This window comes from Aptenodytes forsteri, unplaced genomic scaffold (genome assembly GCF_000699145.1).
Source record: "Aptenodytes forsteri isolate BGI_AS27 unplaced genomic scaffold, ASM69914v1 Scaffold79, whole genome shotgun sequence".
NCBI classification, from domain to species: Eukaryota; Metazoa; Chordata; class Aves; order Sphenisciformes; family Spheniscidae; genus Aptenodytes; species Aptenodytes forsteri.
In genome coordinates this window covers 2,679,739-2,695,304 of record NW_008794776.1, presented here as the reverse complement: position 1 = coordinate 2,695,304, position 15,566 = coordinate 2,679,739, and the positions used below count along the sequence as shown (strand labels likewise).

General features: G+C 37.4%; 1 protein-coding gene across 1 annotated transcript in view; it reads right to left on the bottom strand.

The window, feature by feature from the left end:
* The window catches only part of LOC103894864 (E1A-binding protein p400-like), a 48,804-nt gene that overhangs the window by 12,810 nt on the left and 20,428 nt on the right, over positions 1 to 15,566 (bottom strand). The window contains 19 exon segments of the mRNA XM_019470778.1: positions 471 to 712; positions 1,154 to 1,307; positions 1,415 to 1,459; positions 1,580 to 1,711; positions 2,315 to 2,398; positions 2,665 to 2,823; positions 3,131 to 3,274; positions 3,976 to 4,087; positions 4,960 to 5,156; positions 5,374 to 5,543; positions 5,645 to 5,847; positions 6,599 to 6,897; positions 7,693 to 7,784; positions 9,983 to 10,150; positions 10,997 to 11,161; positions 12,232 to 12,468; positions 13,007 to 13,161; positions 13,994 to 14,160; positions 15,133 to 15,319. Coding sequence (XP_019326323.1) covers positions 471 to 712; positions 1,154 to 1,307; positions 1,415 to 1,459; positions 1,580 to 1,711; positions 2,315 to 2,398; positions 2,665 to 2,823; positions 3,131 to 3,274; positions 3,976 to 4,087; positions 4,960 to 5,156; positions 5,374 to 5,543; positions 5,645 to 5,847; positions 6,599 to 6,897; positions 7,693 to 7,784; positions 9,983 to 10,150; positions 10,997 to 11,161; positions 12,232 to 12,468; positions 13,007 to 13,161; positions 13,994 to 14,160; positions 15,133 to 15,319 — 3,112 coding nt within the window.

The following is a 15,566-nucleotide window of genomic DNA, read 5'->3' as shown; positions in this document are numbered from 1 at the left end:
GCCAGCACAACTAATCTGGCACATAACAGTAAGTGGTCTCTACAACAAAAATAGGACTTAATCATGCATTCTGTAGTTTAACCTTTCATTTATCCTCAGAGGAACACAAATGATAGGCAATCTGTTCTGAGTTACGTCAGCAAAATGCCAAACTAACCACTAAGAATTAGAAATAACCTTGAAGAGATAAAGTGCAGAAAGAGCCATTTCTGAAACTAGATGCAAAAATACAATGGTCTCTACAACAAAAATAGGACTTAATCATGCATTCTGTAGTTTAACCTTTCATTTATCCTCAGAGGAACACAAATGATAGGCAATCTGTTCTGAGTTACGTCAGCAAAATGCCAAACTAACCACTAAGAATTAGAAATAACCTTGAAGAGATAAAGTGCAGAAAGAGCCATTTCTGAAACTAGACGCAAAAATACAATAAATAATAACAGCAGAAAGTGCAGGTATCATCTGACCTGCAGAAGTGCCCAGTCTTCACTGATCAACCACTCTGGATTATCCTGTCCAGCCTCAGCAGCTGGTTTGACAAGAGTTGGCAAAGGCTTTGCAAACTGCGTTTGTTGTTTCAACAAGATGTTTTTCTTTTGCTCTTTGCCCTCTCGGCGCATTTTCAACATTCCTGGAGTTGCTCGATCAAAAAGAGAACGAGGTGGAATAACTGTCTCTCCATGACGTTGCTTTTTCTTCCTACCTGCAGCTAAGACCAAAAAAAAAAAACCACCAAACATTCTTGGTAAATAGTTACTACCATTCTTTGACTCTTCTGCTACTTACAGCTGCAAAATGCTCCTATGTGTGTACAGAGTATTCCCCACTGCCTCTTAAAAGCGTACTGTCAGTAACTAACCGGATCCTGGTATAAAGTAAGATCAGCCTTGTCCCAACTCACATAGTAGAATGCCTGTTTTCTAAAATTGTCCTTTTAAAAACACCTATATGTCTAAATAGAAAAACGCACTGTAAGAACTGGGGCTTCCAGTGATCCTATTGCTTCAAGACCACGGTGAGACAAGAATTTTCATCTCTTCAAATCTGCAAATTTGATCTTTACTGGACCAGACATGTAGGAGGTATGAAAAATCCCCTGATTTTTTTAACTTTCAGCAATAAATCTCAGAAGTTTTGAACAAACACTTACCAGATGGATCTGTTTTGTGTCGTTTACGTTCCTTCCTGACATACACTGGAGGCAACTTTGATTCTGGAATAGGGGTGGTATCATACATCAGGCACATAACAGAATCAATGTAGATATCATTGTCATCCTGAGGTGGAGTGGGAGGAGTCCAAAGCTGCACAGAACAAAATTTGTAGTTGTTGCAATATTAACTCTGCACTGATCTTTATGTTTCAAAAAATGAAAAACCTATTTAGGCTGCCTGGTGTTACTTTTACTTACTGGCATTATTTCGGTTTGTCCATCTGGACCTTCATAGACATATTCCTACACAGCAAAAAGAGAATACAGTTCAAATGATCCAACTGAACCCTGAAGGAAACGGTATTCTCAGAATAATTGTTAGGAAATACACTATTAAGAAAAACGAGACTAATCAGGAATTACTTTGTTGTACGCATCCTCCCGAGTGTACGTTAGAAGTTCCTCTTCATCCTCCCAAAGCATTTTTTGCTCTTTTTCCTTTAACTCCTTCATATGCTGGACTTCCCATGCTTTCTTTGCAGTTTTCAATTCCATCTAGATGAAAGTCAGACTCCTTATAAACTTTATGCAGTAACAGACACTGAATTAATAGTTATCGATTTGTATTTTTATGGACAAACTCCTTAAACTTTGACATTTTCAGGCACAGAAATCTTACAGCAATTTCTTAACAGATACTTTCACAATCATTTAGAAGAGATTTTTTGGTCTCTGTTGAGGGTCTTTAAACCCCTTTAAACCCTCGAAATAAAGCAAATTCAGAATTTCAGTTAAACAACCAAGACAATCAGAACACAGCTCCTTTACCCAAATAAGCAGGCTCATTGAAATTTATGAAATTTTTTCCCCTATCAATGGAGTACAACAAATATTTGCTGAACTGTGCTGAAGAATGTCATTCCCATTTTATAAAAAAAGAAATTAAGAACTGACACCTGCTTAAACCAAGAGAATCCCAAAATAATAAGCTCTCTCTAAGGCATTCCGGTGTTCATAAAGTACAGCAAGAGAAGATCACAGAAGCACCTACAATATATTCCACGTCATTTGAGAAACTTCCACTTCACATCGAAAATATAAACCTGCTTGTACATACTGTGACAGAACAACATAGAAAAGAAAGATTTGTTGGTTTACCTCATTCAGCCGTGGCTCATGCTCATCAACTGAAACATGGAAGAGCTCTAAATAATTCAAAGCATACTTCTCAATTGGAGTCAGCTGAGAGAACGTATCAAGGAAAAAAAAAGTTAGCATTGAGGAAAATAAAAGAAACGTTAACTGAAGGAGAGTGTATCAGAGCTCTCCTTAAAATTCATCTCCCTTTCTGATGATTTAACATCTTAAGTCAGTAGAAGATTTCCCATCCATTTAATAGGAGTATCAATCCCATAGACAAAGTTGCTTTAAGGCCAGACTGCAAAGAAATTGAAATATTTGAACTAAACATTACTTTTTAACCAAATATTCATGGAAAGTCATGGTACCTGATCCACAACAGCAACTAACTCCTGCAGCTGTGAAGGCTCTTCATTGTATTTTGTCTCGCAGAGCTCTGTGATTAAGGGTTCAATGCTTGACTCAGGTCCTATTTCTCGTATGTGATCATTTGACTCCTCATCCTCTTGTTCAATACTGTTGAGGGCCTTTCAGAAAGACATATTTTAAAAATAATGAAGACTTCAAAAATACGGAAAGAAACCCATAAGAAGTTCACTGAAATCCAACACAAATTTCCAGAATAAGTCTCTGCTGAGGCAAGAGAAACAGTCCCCAGAAAGTATAAAACTCAACTTTGGGCTTTTGGAAGTTTTGTTACAAGGAAAATGACAAAACAACATAAAACTAGCAGGAAAAGAGATTGATAGAATTTACCTAAATAAAAAAAGATAAGGCAGCTGTTTAATACTAATGTTGCACAGCTGTATTTTTAATGTATGTGTTAATAATTACCTCTATGAATGGTCTTGCAACTTTAGGTGAAATATTTTCTGCTGGAGATGGCTCTTGAGAAAGTACTACAAATTCTTCTGCTTTCACTCTAAATCCAGAATCCTCCATAGGAGAATGAACCTCAAACAATTCCTGAATCGTTTGCTTGGTAAGTAGAAGGGAAAGAAAAAAAAAAAAAAGAGAAGTACATTCAGCTTTCAGGACCATTTTATTTTTTTATATAACTTTGAATTAGCTCAGGTTCAAGTCACCTCATAAACTATGGACTGACTAAAGAAAAAAATAAACCTCTATCTATTAGTTCTGGAAAATTGTCCGTTTTCTCTTCTGTAACTTTCTCCTGTAGGTCAGAGTAGAATAAAGCGTTAACAGTTCATATATAGGAAAGTCAGAAATACACACTGTCTCATCCTGCACCACCATACTGGGAGTGCCAAAAGGGGATGGATTAGCTTCATCAGGGCAGTCACCTTCTTCTGCATCTGCAGAGCAGCAACTCAGAGCCTATCTCGCTGAATACCCACACTTTCTATTTCGTGTTTTGAAAGTTGCCGAAACCTTCATCCTTACAAGCTCTGCAGAATTTTGCAGCAGGGTGCAAGAAACCAGAATACATTAAGTTACATAGGTGACGCCTGTGCATCACTATGCAAGTAACGGAACAAAAGCAGATAGACAGTATTTGAGAGAACGTGGCCCTAAGTTCAAGCCATCATGAAATCCAATATGCTCACCTATCAATTCTAGCCCAAACAGATTTCTACTAAACTCTCATTAAACACTCTAACACAGATGCTTGATTTTATTAAAACACTGAAACACAGGTGTTTTGAATATTAACTTACCTGTGTTAAAAAGGCCATTGAATAGTCATTTCCCTGAGCAGCTACTTCTCTGATCAAGTCCTTTGTGCCGTTTTTCAAAAGCTTCTCTTCTACAGAATTACTGCAGACAAGCCTAAAAAAAAAAAAAAAAAAAAAAAAAAAAAAAAAAAAGAAAAAAAAAAGAAAGAAAGAGAAAAGAATGGAAATCTGATAAGTCATTTCCAAAACAGCTTTCAGAAACAAAAAGAGAAATTGCCCTTAGAGAATAACACTGAACTCTTAAAATGTGGTGGTTTGTGGGGGGTTTTTTAGTTCTGGTACAGGCCCAGAACCAAACACATACTAACACCTCTACTTTAAAGCCTTCTTTTAACAATTAGTGTAATTTAAAAAAAATAAATAAATTTTTTAAAAAATTCAAAAAACACCTCACTTAAAAAATTCCATGTAAACTAACAGACAAAACCATAAAATACCCAAGAAAAAAACAAAAAAAAAAAAAAAAAAAGAAAAAAAAAAAGAAAGAAAGAGAAAAGAATGGAAATCTGATAAGTCATTTCCAAAACAGCTTTCAGAAACAAAAAGAGAAATTGCCCTTAGAGAATAACACTGAACTCTTAAAATGTGGTGGTTTGTGGGGGGTTTTTTAGTTCTGGTACAGGCCCAGAACCAAACACATACTAACACCTCTACTTTAAAGCCTTCTTTTAACAATTAGTGCAAGTTAAAAAAAATAAATAAATTTTTTAAAAAATTCAAAAAACACCTCACTTAAAAAATTCCATGTAAACTAACAGACAAAACCATGCAAGTACGATTCATTAATTACAACTGGTGTTAAGAAAGACCACGTTTTCATATGATAACCTGGCATCTTTTTTATTGAAGTGAGGTGAAGTTTTCAGCACTGTTTCCACTTTATTTCAGATCATACAGAGCAGCACTATCTGAATTAACCTTACATTAAAGCATGTTAAAGAGCTGTCGTTGATCTGTAACAATCACCTGTATATATGGATATCTTTACATCTCCCAATTCTGTCACACCATTCCTGAGCTTTTGCATCCATCACCGGGTTTAGATCATTGTCATAGAACACAACGGTGTCTGCCTCAACAAGATTGACTCCGGTGGAGCGACTGTGAGAGGAAAGGATGGCACAGAAAATGCGCTTGTCTCTGTTGAAAATTTTCATCAGCTCCTACATAAACGGAATAAAAGCAAGGAGGAAATAAACCACACACCAAAATAAAATACCAAAACAAATTCACTATAGCCTAATAAAAAACAGACAAAAACAAGTCTGGTGTTTCAAGATGAGTAAGAAGCAAGGCAAATTTCCTTCCCCTGCCATAGTGTGTAAAAGCCCGAGCAGCACATATTGCTGTGCCAGTGGACAACCGTTAGGGCAAACTTACCTGCCGCTGTTCATGGTTAGCATATTCATCAATCCTCACAAATGTGAGGAAATGGAAATTCAGGAACAATTCCAGTATGTCCAACATCAGAATCATCTGTGACAAAATCAGCACACGGCGCCCTTCAGATTTCAACTTTTGAAGCAAGACAGCAAGAGCTTCTAATTTTCCTATATTTCAAACAAGAAAACAAATAGTCATTTTATACAGACATTCCATTCCTGTGAAACAGGAAATTACCGAAATATTATCACCAAATGGTCTCCTTTACCTGAGTCATACTGCACCAGCCGGAGGTCAGGGAACTGCAGCAAGTGAGGAGTTGTAATCTGTTGCAACTGATGCAAGTGTGGAGCTGCCTTCTGCTTAAGACTGTGCTTAAGGAGTTTCAATCTGTGACTATATGAAGGGGGAGGATTTGCTACATACAAACATGGGGGAGCAGCAACTGCAGCTGGCAATACGAAGAGAGCCCTGTGAAAAGCATGAAAACAAGGGAATACCAGTTTAAAAAGCTACATACAAAGTGATCATCTGCAGCAGTAATTTTCAGCCTGTCAACCATGTAATTTTACACTATTATCTAACCACTTTGTTAAAGTGACTTAGTAAGTGCTGCACACCTTCAAAGTGTTAATATTCTCTACCTCCCTTTACTGTTTTGTTTTGGTTTGTCTGCTTTGACGATAGCTTCTGCTAAGGTGTTTGCACTGTGACCACTGTATTCAGTCACTGGAGCTCAAACACAAGAAACACCCATCATACCAAACTTACTAAAAGCAATTCAAAAAAGTTTGAGTTCTTCTAACTGCATTTCATATTTCTAGAAAATTGCAGCTATTCCTCTGCACACAATCCACTAAATGTCAGCTTTAGCCAAACTAGCTTCTGCCTACATCTGTGTCTTAACTCTTGTTGGTTGGCTCTAAGAGGTACCTACTCAGAAGTAAATCCAAAGCATAAGAATGTAAGCTGAAGTATGGTCAGCTGAATTTGGGCTTGAAATTAGGAATGTGGCACTGAAAACTCTTATTATAAAGATCCTAAAAGAAACAGAAGTGACTGTTATTTTTATGTTCATACTGCACATCATTTACTGCTAAATAAGTCAGTCTAAACCAAACAAGCTCATGAACAGAAACAAGGTTTTAAAGCTTTTTTGAAAAGGAAAGTTTAAGAAATAACTAAATGTGGTAAAGGCTTACAAGGCAGAGTCACACATTACCTGTTAACAGCATCCTTTAGAGATTCTTGTTGCTGAACCAAAGTCAGGATCATTTCTTGCAATGGATTACTTGGGCCTCCAGAGGCACTTGAAGAAAGGCAACAGTTCACAAAGCCAGCCCACCTCCAACTGTTGTCTTCACTGGAAGACAGCTGAGAGGGCTTTCTTTCACCAGTCAAAGAACAAACACTCAGCAAGTCTCTGCCATACATTGGGGCCCGCGAACAACGGCGCTCATTGCCAGAAAATATTCTGTCCAGGCGCTCCTTCAAAAGCCGGTTCTTTTCTTCATATGTTTCCTTTGCAAAGAAAAGTTGAAAAAAACATTTGCTGCTCATCACAATCACTTAGGAATTTGAGTTTCTTTAGACTGAAGCTATCAGGATCAGAGTACTGCGTGCCTCATACCACCAACATCCTAGATTATAACAACTACTTAGACCAATCACAAAACGTGTAAATTTTGGACAAAATTTGAAGACTACAGCTAAATTCAATTCACATTAAAAAGTCAATTCTACCTTAGGTTAGTATTTCTTGCTTTGTTTAGAGTACATTTTCATAGTTTTGGAAATAAAACAAAATGTATCATTTATATTTGGGACATTTCAATTAACACATCAATATTGATAAGGTGCAGGTTCCCGCACAGTTTAACATACACTTGATGTTTCCCTATGCTTTATAGGTTGCTTGAGTATCTTTTCTAAAAACTTGTTAAGATTAGAAGCCTATAAACATTTGCCCAATTGCCTTTGTGTTCAAAACACACAGAAAATCTTATGATTCCTTTATTTAAGCATTACTACATAATTATGATATATTACAGTTTTAAGAACCTGTCTGCTATCAAAGCACGAGAAAGCTGTTAGCTGCTTTTATACACCAGAATTTATTTTAAACTATGGATTATAGATGAAAATGCATCAGATCTGTCAACCTGAAACACTGACAAAAGTTAGGTTTTTTTACCTCATCTGTAATCAAAGTTCCTAATTAATTCCAGCTTTGTAAATTATAGCTTCCAGCCGTTACATGGGCTTTGTCTCAATCCTGAAAAGTTGTGTTTCCATAAAAAAATAAAAATTAAGTACCTGCGATTGTCCATGTGTAGGTGCTGGTTTTAACACTGCTCCCATGTCACCAGATGACAAATTAGTAACCGCACTTCTACCTGGAATACAAACTGAGGATAAACCTTGTATTTATATATTTATTCTTCTGAAGATTTGGTTTCATTATTTTCACTAAGTAGACATTTCATAGCTGTAACACATCATAATTGCAGACAAATTTTTAGTCTAAATGTCCATGGGGTATTGCAAATTTGTACTTTGTTATACATCAGATATCTGACAGATATTTACACCACCTGTTTTCACAAAAATCCAAGACAGATCAATGGAATTTTACTTTGCTTTGCACAAAGACCTGCTGCATTCGTAGTTTACTCAAAATGTCATGTATAGTGCAATAGGTATTAACATTTAGAAGTTAGACTCTAAATCAGGAAAAGATTGTTCTAATTTATCTCAAACAAATCATCTAAGATTTTTCAGAAAACGTATGAATTCAGTATATCTACAAGTTGATGAAACCTCACAGTAGCATTCTTGTGAATTCAGCTGCTAGCAGATGTTTTCCCAGGCAGCTAACTAACCTGTGAGAACATCACACACAAGTAAACTAATCGAAACTACAGTAATACCCTTCATGTACCAGCAGACGACAGACACCGTGTAGCAGTTGTGTTCTTGATAGGATATATAGGTTTCTATCTCAGCCAGAATGCATTGCTCATCAGCACTGATTATTTGTACTAGAAAAGCAGTACAACCCTCCACTAGTCACTGTGAAACTGTATTTAGTGGCGAGTCAATACACCCATGAAGAATTGCATTCAAGTTAACAAGCAGGTGCTAGCCCTTACATTAAGAACAATAGACTCCAAGGAGTATGCAGAGGTTCAAGCTTTGCCTTTCCGCATTTTTATTACGAACAAGCTAATACAGATAGCCAGTATAAATCCAATTTTACTACACAGCTACACGTGAGCCCAGCAATTATAGTTTCCAGTCACCCAAAGCAATGGATAAAATGCCAAATAAATTCCAAAATTCAGAAAGTCAAAATAAGTATTTTCAATATGCTTTACCTCTTCCTCCAAAGATGAACAGCAACAATAATAAAGTTTTCTTTCATCAATTGGAAACAATAGTTATTAGTGCTTTTAATGGAGCTCTCTCTTTTACCGTCATGAGAGTAGTAAGATGCGTAAGTTTTTGTAGACATCTTACATCAATTTTCATTCTGAACTGTGGCCATATTAGGAGTGCCTGTAATGTTTCACCCTCCAGCTCTGACTACATTTGAGCCACAGATCTTCCAAACTATGACAGAAATCCTTTACCTCCCAACAACTGGGAGGCTGTTGAAGCTTCCTCTCCCCATTTGATGATGAGATGTTTACTCTTCAGAGAGTCAAAATATGAACTTCAAGGGCATATTAATACATCAAAAGGGAGCAGTAAACAGTCTGTTTTGAGGGAATGGTTTATATCCAGACAAAAATTACAGCAGATGGCCATTTCCAGGGAACGAACTCCTAGCATTGAATTTATCATCATTTAACAATCTGCTGTTTTGTTGTAAATGCATCCTAGACAGCAATTTCTCTATTGTTTTTTGATCAACATCTTGATTGTGCTTTTAAGCAAGGAACTGATCACATTTGCAGCAAGGCACCAAACACCTAAGCAGTATTTGCAGAGGGAAAGGGAAAACAGTAGCTTGATGAGATAGAGAAGCAAAGAAAACTAGATAAAAGCAAAATCAATGTGGAAAAATGGAGAGAATTGCTGGCTGGCTGGCATTCTCTGTCAGTATAAAAAATAATCACCCTGATCTTTCCTTGAAAAAAAGTAACACAGTATTTCAAACTCACTTCTTCCCACAAAAATCTGACCTGAGACACAAGGTAAAAAAAATAAAAGCAAAATCAATGTGGAAAAATGGAGAGAATTGCTGGCTGGCTGGCATTCTCTGTCAGTATAAAAAATAATCACCCTGATCTTTCCTTGAAAAAAAGTAACACAGTATTTCAAACTCACTTCTTCCCACAAAAATCTGACCTGAGACACAACTGGTAAAAAAAAAATTCTATATATTTAATACAGTTTCATGGTCTCCCAAGTTTGTACTAAAAAATTACCTAAGACTCCAGTACACATCACACACAAATCGGAAGGATGTGCCTCATAGTTTACCTGCTTCTGAACTCAACTTACAGAATTACGATCTATAACAATTTGGAGTTAGATATCAATGTGATCGTAGTAATTGAATGTTTAGATAGAGATATTTCTTCAGGCTAGAAAAACCTACCTTGCTGTGTCACTGCTGTGGAAGTTGGGACACCTGCTTGATGCTGGTTTCCTAAAGCGTTCAGAGCATTCTGAACAGTTCCTGCTTGGGAAACCGTCTGCATGACAACCGGACCCTGAGGTCTCAAATACTGCTGACCGGGTGCTGAAACAATCTGAAGAACGCTTCCTGCAATGGAAAATTTAAAAAAAATTAGGCTGGATAGAGTGGAGGAGAATAAATAGTGTTCTCTAGCAAAAGATACTACTGTTAACAAACTGATCATTACTGTTTCAAACTATGTTAAATTTTCCCAGACAAGTTCATTACACCAATCTGATTTAAAGTTCCATAATATCCAATAGGAGGAAAACACCTAAGTCTTCATAGTTAAAGAGGAGATCCACGTTGTCAGGGTATCATTTTAAATCTAGGTATTTTATATGGAATTCGGGTGAAATCCAATCAACCAAAAAATCCTCAGTGAGCGTTCCCTTTATTTATTTTGCTGGCCACAGAGAATCAAGATTTCCAGGTTCTCCTAAATTTGGCAACACACATACCACCAGCAAGGGAAATTTGAGGGCAAAATATATCGTAGCATTCAGGCACAGGGTAATAGTTGGGTCAAAATTCAGAGGCACACCAGTCTTTAAGTCTTATTTACACCATTTCAGAACAAACCAAGAACGTCCTCAGTTTTGTCTGTTTCTGCTCATCAGGGAGTTTATTCTGAAATAATGCCTCACCTTACTTTAGCTGTATTCCACACATGTGAAAACAAATTCAATAATAAAATCTTGAAATACAAACACAGAGAAAGAAAGTAACCAAGTCTTTCATTTGATAGGCATTTATTTTTCAAAACAGAGCTACCTTGTTATCCCTGTCTCACACAGAAAACAGGTAGAGCAGAACAATACAAGCAATAGGGATGGAAAAATCTCCTTAACATATAGCAACAAGGAACGTGCTGCCCATATCAAAAAGCGAGCATTCGAAATAATGGAAAACTCCCTGTTTTGGAATCAGTACCTTGTAACTGCAAGGGTTGCCCTGCAGTGAGCTGGCGAAGTTGGCTGTGTGATAAAGTGAACTTGTTCCCTTGGAACTGCAGTGTTACAGGGGTCTCTGGCTGAGCGATTCTGCCTTGTGCTCCTGCTATAGAAGCCAGCTGGGCTATTTTTACTACCTCACCACCTGTTAAGGAGGGAAACAGGCATTAAAAAAAAAAACCCAAAAACAAAGTGGGAGGCGGGTTGTTCAATATTCACAATTCTAAGTTTTGGTTAGTAAACTGGTGCTGAAGCGCCTTCCATGCATAATTATACTTAGTGCATCAAAAGTGTCATATAAAAGTTAAGCAGGTATTGCTTTCTATATTTGTTGGACAAACTGGAAAAAAGCTGATTGTTTAAAGGGTAAGAACATCAACATTTTAGAAGTTATCACTTTCATTAGCAAAAAAGTTAAGAGCTACCTGAAAACTCATGTGACACTTTGTAACAGAACGAGTATAGACATTAAAGTGATTTTCACTGCCTTTTCAAGAGCACGAATGAAGGTTTAAGGAAGAGACAAAAATATTCACACGTGGCACCGTAAATACACATTTGAAGTGGCCTGAAGTTTGCTGATGAAACATGATTTATATTAAGCTATCTGCACTTAGACAAACCAAAAAGCTTTAAAGTGACAAGGACCAAGCTTTTTGTGATTTAAATGCAGAATTGTTAGAGGCATTTAAGCATTAAGTTTTACGATATTGAGAAAATATTGGCGTGAAAATTTAGCTTTTGTAAAGGCAGTGCATTACCCCAGAGATAAAATTAATACATCAGTGCTCAGTACTCTATACACATGCTAATAGGCAGTGCACATACAACCTTAAAGCAAAGCCTCATCGCTTTTCTCTGCCTAACAGTTGCGACGTTCCTCTCTGCGAGAGGCCTTTAGCAGACAGATTAGTGTTTAATATGAAAGGAATAATTAGGATAGAGCTAAAACATTTGGTCTGAAGGAAGTCTTGCCAGCAGAAGAAACATGCAGAAATAGGAGATTAAGTTGACACCGCTAATGTATGTCCACAGCAATTCTATTGTTTCTTATCCAATTTTCGATTTTCCTTGGTCATAAGCAACGTACTGAGCAAGGCTAATCAGAAGAGTGAAAAAAAAACAACGATTCTGTAACACATTTTAGGGTGCCTAGTAACTTAACCTCATTGTAGTACAAAGGTGGGAGAAACCTTGAAAGGGGAGGCCACTTACTAGGCAACCGTGCCTGGGCCTGAGAGGTCAGTACCAGCCTCTGAGGCAGCACACTCTGTTGGATGGTGTGCGAGGGGGCCTGTGGCTGGGCCTGGCCTAGCTGAGAGGCCTGCGCAGAGGTCTGGCCCCGCGGTTTCACAGGGTTGGCTGTGCTAGTTGCTGTGGTGAAGGTCGCTGCGGGCTGGTGTCTTGGAGCACTGGTGGAAGCCTGAGTTGTCTGAAACTGTGCTGCTGCGGCTGCAATCAATAAGGGTTGTTTGTGCAAGCTGTTAGAGGTTTTAACTCCGCTCTTTTAAACAACCTGCATTAAAAAGAAACCTTCCAACAGGATATTAAAATGGCTACAGGAACGGTTTGTCCTTACAGACTGGGATTTCTATCTGCACCTTTTACTCCATCCTATTTTTACAACATTATATATTTGGAAAGCATAACGTTTAAACGTTAAATCAATACACAAAAGCACTGTAAATTCCCATCTTTGACAGAACATTACATGTGATCACATGTAATTACATGTGGTTGAAATACCAACTGTGCCATATTTACTCCATACGCTAACAGTTAGGTTACACAAAGCTTAGTTTTGCATTATACTGGCAGATCATACTGTAGAAACTAGTGGGGAAATTTACTGGCAATTAATCTGTTGGTATTTTTAAGCCATTAGTATTCTAGACCATTAAGCTAGAGGGAAAAGGAGTTCTATTAACAGACTAACTTTTATCGTCTATGCAGAGGTTCAAGGTAACCAACCTAGCGCTAACTCTCTTACCTTGATTTGAAGACACCGCAGCTATGGGTGATCTTCCTCGTACTTGTCCCTGTTGAGTTACCGTTGCTGTGGTCACCGTGCGTTGTACTTGCGTGCTTGGGAAAACTACAGTCCTGCCCTCAGGTTTCTGACCGTACTGAACAGGTTGAAACAACCTGAAAAGAATACGAAAAGTCAAAATCTATGGGAAGATCACAGTTTGGCCTTTAAAAATAAACTCTTTCACCCGAGGAAAGTAGAAACTGATCACATCAGATGCTAATCTCTCTCGCAAATGGCCGAAGCTGGCAAGACTCATCACTTCAGCAAACTTCATGAGTGGACATTCTATAAAGTCATTTCGCCAAGTCCAGGAAAGAAGAAAACTTTCATTGCCATGCATCCAGTTTAATGCAGGATACATCAGAATTACAGCAAACAGCTTAAACAGTCTAGCCCGGTATCTGGAAAAAGAATGGGGCTCTCCTATCACTTTCAGAGAGACATCAATATGCCGGCACGTCATCAGGCAGCTCCTTTGCATCAGAAAAAACAGTTCCACCTTACTTTGAGATCACTAGGAGAGAAATACTCTTAAAAAAATTTACTGCTATAAAACTTCGTATGTCTCATAACACTGTAAGCACAGCTAACACTGCAGGACCAGCTTAGTCTTAAAGAATTATCTCCTTGCTAATTTTGCAAAACAACACTCACTTGCCATAAACAAGGACCCCAAGAATAAAATTCATCTGCTGGTGAAGTAAAAACTATGGGAAATCCATAAATAAACTTCGAATGGAACTGTATGCCTCAAAAAACTATTAAAATAGAAACCCTATTTTCAAGGGCAAACAAGAAAGCAACAGAATAATAGAATGTAAAGTCAAGTCTGAGGTTGTATGTGAATCACATTACCAGAGACGCAGACAGAACTCTGTAAACGTAGCAACAAAACTATGTTTTCCTCCTGTAATTCTAGCTTAAAAGAAGGACAGTTGTACCTACCTGCTTGGTTTGAGCTTCACTGGGTTGGGCCTAGCCGGTGGTGGAGGGGAGCTGTAGATTTCTTCAATCAACTTTCTAGTAACCTTTTGTTTTGGCAACATCTGTGCTTCATAATGAGTCATTTTGTTTTCCATTCCAATGAGATCAAAAAGAGACAGGTCTGATTCCTAGGGATATTGTAAAATAGGGTTTATTTTATGTGATGACCCGAACAGTTAAGTCCTCTCTATGTTCTATGCCGAATTCACTTTCTACATTTTACTTTTCAACTGGAAATAAAAGCTGTAAGTTTAAAAAGTAAACTATTAATCATTAGCCAAAACTGTCTAGAAACCTTGGAAATACATCTTAAACTGACAGTACCATTTTAAGCATCAGCATCAGAACAAAAAGAATTAAAATCATTAGCCAGTTACGGAAATCAAAGCAAGGCACATTTAACAATTCTTCATATACCGTAATTTCTAAAGACTGAAGTAGAACTCTTAGAAGGTGTTTGTTAACTATTGAGCTCAAATGCCAAACTAAAGGCACACATATAATTTAGGAGTAGAAAAATATGAAGGACGGAAATAAGACCAACCAAAAAGATAATCTCATCTGCTCCATTACTCATACTTCTCTCTAATGCAATTATTTCCTTTGATTATCTCAAAGAGGGGGATCACTTCTTTAATGATAACACAAATACTGGTACTTCAGATAGATTGACAGAAGTGTACTAATTTAGTCATTGAATCAGTGTCTACTCTTATGTGAAAAAGAGTAAGTCTTGCTCTCCTTTAGCTACTGAAAGCAGAAAGAAAATTACGGAGTGCCGTAAATAAGCACTGTGCTACCCAGAGTGTTTTCAGTGTTGGAGAATTCCTGCAAACATGAGTATGATGAAAGCAAAGCTAATTTCTCTTTGACCAAGTAGTTGATGAAAAATTACCGATTACAAACCACTTGAAAAGCTCAAACTACTAATACAAAAAAGAGATGCAGCAAGTACGCACTTGGTAGGCACAGTCATGGAATAGTGAATTCCTTCTATTTATAAACTTCAGGTAGACTTATGATGTATAAGAAAACAATGTTAAGTACTGAAATTCTACAAGGGTACTGAGAGAGAAAAAAAAGTTTACTTTTCTACTCACCTTCCAAATATCCCTTTCTAGGGCACTCAGTACCAGAGACGCAGTTCTGTATTCCAGTGTTTCTGATACATAAGAGGTACTTGAAAGCCGGGGGTTTATCAGATCAGGGTGATTACAGATCCGTTGCAGCTGCATCAGGACATGCAGGACACTGATGAAGTGTCCACTTTTGAGGGCTTCTTGGGTTCTACCAAACAATTTACACAGAAATACATTAATTTAACTACAGCTTTTATGGAAATGTCCCTAAATCAGCAAGGTGAGAATGTGCAATGCAGTATGTTATGCAAAGGTCTTAAAACAAGCTCAGATTTTACCTAGGTCTTTCTAGAGCAGTGTACCAAATGTAAAGTTGGAAACATGAAACTTAAGGACCAGTGCTACCTTACAGTCAAATACGATCCAACCAGCTCCCTACCCTCTACCTGCTTTGT